The sequence below is a fragment of the Mus caroli genome, chromosome 3 (assembly GCF_900094665.2).
Source record: "Mus caroli chromosome 3, CAROLI_EIJ_v1.1, whole genome shotgun sequence".
Taxonomy (NCBI): Eukaryota; Metazoa; Chordata; class Mammalia; order Rodentia; family Muridae; genus Mus; species Mus caroli.
In genome coordinates this window covers 75241791-75249791 of record NC_034572.1, presented here as the reverse complement: position 1 = coordinate 75249791, position 8001 = coordinate 75241791, and the positions used below count along the sequence as shown (strand labels likewise).

Here is an 8001-nt window from a genome sequence, read left to right as displayed (position 1 = left end):
AACTTGACAGCTGTCAATTCTATGTGATAAACATTATATTTTCATTTCATTCTTTAAGACCGTTTATTATATACTATGTAATGAGGGGAGATTGTGAATGTTATTGTCCAAATAGCAGAGAAATTTTTTACCTGTTGGTTGAATTCTTCAATTATAGAATATGCACTTACTGAAAAAGCATAAAGGAAACAATTCTATTTTATTTTTGCTAAATGTTACAGACAATTTACAGACCCTCCCATCTTAAAAACAAGCAAAGCCCACCCTAGATTCCCCAAGACCCCCTCCCCCTGTGGTCCCCACCCTGCATTTTCGTTTCCTCTCTTCCCCATTTCTAAGATGTACTCAAACACTCATCTCTGGGCTCAGATGAAATCTTGTTCTCTTAGACCACCATTGACATCTGGATTACCAAATACACAAACCATTGGTATCCTGGCCCCTGATCTACTATGAATATTTGTCACTGTCTTTTAAACCCTTCTTTTGCAACTACCTTCAGGACTTCTGTAACACTGGGGTTTCCTCTAATTGTAGCAGCTTCCCCTTATGCCGTGTGCTGGCTCCCTTTTCTTTCGAGCCTATAGATGTTAATGTAGGGTGTTTTCTGGGACCTTCTTTTCTTCTTCATATATACTCACTGGCTAGCTAATTCCAGCAAGTCCATGATGTCATAAAAACATCTGTATTTATGGGTCTTCTCTTTTCTATTTGAATATTCAAACTAGAGACCAGTTAACTCTTTGTGTAATTAACATTTACAAAAAGAATTGCTTTCTCATTTAATCTTGATTTTGCCCATTTTTGTGACTGTCTTCATAATTCATCAAGTCTCTGGCCAATGAGCCCTTAAGGCTCTGTACTTAGTCTGCGTGGTTTGCTCAGTCACTTCTCTTGGGATTTTGCTCACAATCCTTTTCTTTACAGACGTGTGCTAATCGTTCATGAGAGTGACTATCCTTCTGTCTCCTTACCCAGCCTGCAGGTCACTAGACTTATAACCACCACCCTATGGGTTTCATATAGTCATACCTGTTCAGTGCTTAGCTCCTGGAGTATAAACTATATAAGGCCATGAACTTGGCTTCATCCCTCCATAATTCTCAGTATCTAGGCTAGCCAGTGGCACAGCCTATGTGTCTATAGCACACAGAATCATGACTGACCCATAAGCATTCCTATGAAGCATGGCAATGCCAATTTTTCCACTTTGAATATTTTAGAAAGTTAATCTTTCTTGCTTCATTTCAGAGTAAAATTCAGTTTTCACTTGTTTCATTTGACAAGAACATATTTGTTGCTTTGCCATAAGAATAGCATAATAAATACAGCTGGATAAATCTTTGCCCAGAAAGAGCTGTGTGGCTCTGCTTGTGAACTTCTGAGACATGAGCTCAGGTAAAGTCACGCCATCAAACATTTGTCGTGTGAGACCAGGAAACCAGTGTTACTGTTGGTGTGTCCCTGTCTGTAAAGGGTCCTGTAGCAGGCTGGGTTAGGAGAACTGCATTTTCCTTGCATAAAAGTAAACATTTGATTATTATGGGTTAAATTAAATATTGAGCTCACACAAAAACTAAAATATACAGTGGCTTAAAATGTATAATAAAGAGTCCTGTATCAGCTATTTGGATTTAGTATTTTTCTGATTTAATTACGTGAGGTATCTGCATAGAATCCTAACCAGCATATGTAATATTACAACACCTCCTAATTATTTACCTCTGTAGACAAGACTTCTAGCTTGTGTCTGAATAAATAATAAAAGTATTTTAATGTCATGTAGTCTACTTTCTGTCTTTGATGGAAAACATGAATGTGGAATATAGGAAGTAATAGAAAGAATTATAGAAGAAATTTTACCTAAAATCTTATTTTTCACTATTTTAGGATGCCATTTTTAACTATACCCATCTTTGTCTTCTATGTTTCACATGCTAAGATATTTCTAATATAAACTTGTAAGAACATAAAAATGATATGCATGAATGGGTTATCATATGAAATACCCTATATACTTTCACCAGGGTAATAACAGATATCTCCTCAAGACCTTATCATTCCTTTACGGTAAAACATTCAAAACCCTCTCCTCTAACTTCTCAGAGGCACAAAGCATCATAGCTGCAGTCACCTGCTGAAATAAAGTCACCACTCATGTTTGCTTCTGAGCAATCCCATGAGCAATCTGATGAATAGTCTGAATTTCCTGGCATTGTGTAGGTGGGATCTTTCCTCTGGTGACTGTCTCCTTTGCTAATCAGAAGTATTTTATTTAGATTTGTTCAAGGAGGTTTTTGAAGACATATTTTGCACCATCAAATCCTCAGTGTAGGAATTACATTAAACACACGCGCGCGCGCACACACACACACGCACGCACACACACAGCAACCTTTCCTTTTATTGGCTATTGAAATGCTAACATTTCTTGTGCAAAGGTAAATAGATCTTAAGTCATATTGGGTATTGTGTTAAAGTTTGCCAAATTATCAGGAAGCTCTATCTGCAGGCTCACACCTTGTGGTTTGAAAGAACCCCGTCACTCTTCCAGCAGCTGAGGTACATCCCTCAAAACACTGTCTTGGCAGTCACTATAGGCCTGAAGGCAGGAAGCTGTGCCTGTTGGGAGACACAGCTTAATCTAGTCTCTAGGTGACACCTACCTCCTTTAGTTCTAGCTGGCCAATGAGTGCCATACAGCTCTAACTCTTGATTTAGAATTTAGCTCTCTTAAGTTCACAGACAGGTTAAATGACATCCAATGCAGCTGACCTACGTAGTCAATGTCATAGATGACTCTTTAAGTCTCAGGCAGAGCACCTACTGTTGAGAGTTCCTCACTTTGTTTCAATTTGTAGGTACCAGAGTGACATATCAGCAGCCCAGCTCATGAGGCAGTTCATGGCCAGAGGTGACTGACTCCATAGTGACTCTGGCCATGTTCCTCTCGCTGCCCTGGCGGATCAGAGAGCTCAGGCTCATGTGTGCACCGGTGGCACATCAGTTGGGCATTTCTGTAGCGGGTATAGGAGAATGAAACCCGGAAGTTATCTATCTGTTTCATTTGAACCTTCCAGGGTCAGCGCTGAGAGTTGCAATTGTTTAGTAGATATGGCTAGTGATATTTAAAAAGAGAAGTTATACCCTGGCTACTATTGGTTGTTGCCAAGCTCCCTTCTCATCCATCTTCCCTGTGCCGTCTGCCTCTTCAGGCCCATGGTCTCTACTACTGCACATTAGTCACACTGTGTGATAGGCTAGAAAGACAGTCAGAACTAATATGAAATCACATTGCCAGAAAACTAGTGGTTATAGAGCATTTGCCAAGGTTGAAGAGACCATGGGTTCTAGTCTACACACACACACACACACACACAGCCCCACACGTATTGAAGATGTAACATGTGTGACTTCATAGTGGAAAAAGCTTGGTGACCTAATATACAGGGAGAGGTGACATCCAGTGTAAGCAGAAGGCCGAGTCTTTCCATTTACTTTAAATGATCCAATTGACTTGTGTTGACTTTGGGCTTCACAGAAGAACTGAAGCAGCAAGGTTGTCTGTGCGAGACTTGTATTCTACAGCCTAAGGGGGCTTCTGACATTCTAGTACTTACCTTAAGTTTTGTCATATTTTACTTAATTCTATGGATTCCGAGAGGTTCGCCATCATTATTACTGATATTTACTACAAAGATATGGGCTACATGCTTATGACACTTTAAGGGAATAAATTAATCAGAATTAAATTATAAGTACATCATAAAAATGATTAAAGGTATATTAGTGTGGAAATATGTCTTTGATAAATTGTTCAATAAAAATTTCAGTTACCAAATTGTGGCTTGAGTTCATTTTATTCCAATGATCAGATACCTATTATAAACACGTACATATATGTATATACATGTGGGGAACATAGAAGACAGGGAGAGGCGAGAGACAGAGAACTAGCAGACTAGAATAGGAGCTCCTTCCTTCACCCCCTTATTCCCAGCAACACTAGAGAACTCACTAGAAAACAGACAGGTGAGTGGAAATACCGCATTAACCGCAGTCATCGCGAAGAGATGGAAACATGTGACCTCACTCATCTGCATTTTACAATCATGTAGCAATATTACTAATAATTTAGTTATTATGTCATATTTGCAATCCATACAGTAAAATCAGTTTCATATCCAAACCTTTAGTTGAAAATTCCTTCCTGTCCACCATTCATTTCCAGTGAAAGATATATCAACATGACATATTTTATCTTTAGCTTGGAAATAAACACACATCCTACTTATTAACACCTGGTATATAGGTAATAAATTATAACACTCAATAAACTAAACTAAAAATGGCTACCTTGAATAAATTAAGTATAAAACAAAAATGTAGTACTAAGGAGCAGGCATAAAATGTATTTCCCCAACAATCCCAAAGACATCCTAAATTCAGCACCAAGAATTTCACATACTCTGATTAACCTTATACAATTACCACTACGTGTAGCACAGCATTCCAAAAGAGCAGTACCACATGACATGTCTAAGTCAAAGGGCTTGGAAAAGCCTCCCGTTCTGCACCCACAGAGCACTTCACAATTCTATCAGTCAGTGTAACTAGGAATGAGGAAAATCAATAACAGGAAAATCAATAACAGATTTGCTTTGTGTAGAATGGACACACATAGGTTTTTAAATGCCTTTTCGTACAGTACAATTGAACTAGGAGTCAAGTGAAATTAGGTAATTTTGGTTCCTGTACTATCTTATTTTTGAGACTAATTTTGACTAGTATGCATTTTTCCTTTCCCCTGATCTGAGAAACTTCCTGTCTCTGTTGGGCTTTTTTAGGCCATGCCTTAGGATTTAAGTGCCACTATTTTCTCAGAGCAGAGTGAGAAGCTGACCCTGGAAGGCTGGGGAGGAAGGGGGGATGGGAGACAGTAACAAGCAGCCCCAGGAACAATAACCACAGCTGAACGAAGTTGGTGTGAACATGAGTGGACCACACCTGTGGGAAGACGGGCAAAGGGCCCACTGCCAGCCTCAAGGATAACTCTAGGCATTTGAGGTTGGCAAATTCAAAAGTGTTGGGCATCAGGTGACTCAACATAGAGATAGAGTCTATCTAGTCCAGGTTGAGTACGAGCTACATCACTCCAAGGAACATCCAGCTGTAGCTGTCAAGCTCCTATAAGGTAGTGCTTTGTCAGTAAACCCAGCAGCCGTCTTTACCGTCTAAACCAACTAGTGAGCCGGCACCTCCAAGCGTGGCGTGCAGGCTGCTGGAGTACTGTTATCCGAGCTGTTCTTGGCAGATTTCCTTAAGGAAACTTCAACTCTTCTAAAGAACCCTGTTATTCCTTGTGATGTGTGTGGTATCTTTTTGCTATTATGGAACTAACTTTCACATCAGAGTTTTGTTTATTATTATTATTTATAAATCTATATTGATATTGGTACTTTTGAAGGAAATGCAGAAGAAGTCTTATTTCTTAAATAGGCAAACATATTAGGACCATCTCATCAGGCTTCTTTCCTCTGTAATTCAGACTGCCACATTCCAGAACTGGATGCGCACCCACTGTCCAAAGCTCTGCTCTACATTCACTGCAGTAGAAAGGGTCAAATCTGATTTAACCATAAATCCCGCACAGGTTGAGTACAGGTTAAGTTAGGGGAAAAAAACTATTACTTGCTCTATAAATCGACCCATCCTAAATCACATTTGAGGAAATAACATTTGGGTCCATTGGGCTCATCTTCATTTGTCACTTCATTCTCTTCAGAAGCGATCTCAAGAAAGTAGTATTGAGCTGTCTTCTCAGAGGGTCCTGTCCCAGGCAGTGCTTGCCGGTGCCGGGTACATCAGAGATGGACCAGCAGACTGAGCTTTTCTGTATGCTACAAATGTAGGCCAAATGACTACTGTTCTGCTTGTCCCACACGTCTGTGGTGGGGAGATGTAGTACATAAATGATAACAATGAATGTTCACTAAGTCCTTATGTCCCAAATACTTTAGATGACTTAAATCGGCCATTCGACATGATTTAGTTAGGAGCTAACAGCGGTAACAAACACAACACTGTAGAAAGTTGTCCGGGAGTGGAAGTGCACACCTGGTGGTTTCTGATCCCTAGAAGCAGCTAGACCTTTGTCTGATCTTCCTTTGAGTTCCTTACAATGTGCAAACATTTTTTTATCACTTCCAATTTACTTCACGATGCCCTTATCACTCTATTCTTGCAGGCTTGATTGTTTGCAGTTGTAGGAAACCTCACAAATGTGAGTCTTGAATCCCAGACAGACAGACAGCATACTGCTGATACGCTTTCAGTGACCACTTCTGGCAGTATGCTCATCTGTAGATGTCCTGTATGTGAGTCCATCTGCTCCGTGATGCTGTGAAGCAGTTCATGACATCCTGTTTTGTGCACATCCCATGATTCAATACTGCTTAGTGGGTCTTAACACAAGCTGCTGGCTTTGTTGGTATTTATTAGATATGTGATGAATATCTTAAATCCCATGAATCCTCATTTCATTTTACAGATGTAAGAAAATGGGCATGCCTCACCAACATTGCCTGACTTTACACCCTTGGGAGTGACAAGCATTTGTAAGGTCACAGTCTCTGAGGTCACATGGGCTTCAAGGGAGATGTGGAGTTCTGTTCCCCACGACTCACATGTTAGCTGTATGGCAAGTTAGTTTGGACTTCCTAAGTCTCAGTCTTTTTATCTGCACAATAAAGCTAATAATACCCACCCTGAACAGTTCCAACAAAGTTGACAAATCACATCTATAAAGGTCCAGCAGAGACGACATAAGAGCTAAGAGAACCATAGCAACTATGTTTTCCATCGATTGTCTCTGCATTGCATGATTGCCTACGGCAGCATCCCAACAATTTGTCTGTTTTAAGAGATGACCAGTCAAGTATAGGACCAGTTGATACAGGGAGAAGTAAAGGTCAAATAAATAAATAAATAAAAAATAAATAAACAATCGAATATTTTTACAAATTTACTTTCTCATTCAACCACTTCCATATGCAGGTTGAAACCCTCTTAATTAGTTCAGAAAATGGGAGTTATTTTCATTACCTTTATAACTTTAGTCTAGAAAAACTTTGATAGTCACCTTGAAGTTTTCACAACTACTCTACAAGAAACCACTACCATCAAACTGATACTTTTTTTTGGTGTCAATCAAATAATAAAGATATTGAGATGGGCTTTAGAAAGAATATTCCAGAAGTGAGCCCATTATAGAGGTGGCTATGATTGTCAGGCAAGCCTCAAGTAGGCAAACCACACCAAGATTAAACCCTATGGCAAAGTTCTTCACTAAAGTGACTGACTAGAGTTCTGTGGCCTCAACTGACTGAGTCGATAACTTGCACAGCAAAGATACTTCTCTGACCTGAAGAACTGGAGTTAAAAGAGATAACATGCCCATAGTCTCCAGGGACCTTCAATGCCCAAACTACACTCTAGAAGCACAGACTTCCACAGACTGAGTCATCTCTACGATTGTGGTATCTAGCCGGCATTCTTTCATTAGTGGGATCAAACATGCTTTAAAAAGACTCTGAACTCAGTGACAGTGACCACGAATCACCCCACACCAGACCGTTCAGGACATGATAAAGCTTCATGCGTCTGGATTGTCCCAGCAAACTGATGAGGACACTTCAGAAAATGTTTCCACTGATTCAACTGCAAAGCATCTCTTTCATGCTCCACAGAAGCTCCTGCAGGGAAGTGACATAGAGTCTTCTAACCACAAATAATGAGATGACTGGTTTTAAATCCATGAGTACAGTTGATGAACTGAAAAAAAAAAATATCAAGAACCAGAAACGTCAAAATACTTTTGAGGGCGCAGTTCTGCTCGGAGGACTCCATGGTGGGTGTGTCTCGCTCTCAAGGAAGGAGTGGCGCTTCTTCTGTTTCCGTTCAATTCTTTCTTGCCTTTCTTTCTTTTCCTAAAAGGGGGGA

General features: G+C 39.9%; 1 protein-coding gene across 2 annotated transcripts in view; it reads right to left on the bottom strand.

Annotated features, from left to right (window-relative positions):
* Nucleotides 1-3844: 3844 nt before the first annotated feature.
* Nucleotides 3845-8001, bottom strand: part of Map9 (microtubule associated protein 9) — a 37074-nt gene continuing 32917 nt past the window's right edge. For both annotated transcript variants that reach the window (XM_021158535.1, XM_029475490.1), the window contains exon 14: nt 3845-7988. In XM_021158535.1, coding sequence (XP_021014194.1) covers nt 7866-7988 — 123 coding nt within the window. In that variant the 3' untranslated portion in view covers nt 3845-7865. The remainder of the gene's footprint in view (nt 7989-8001) is intronic.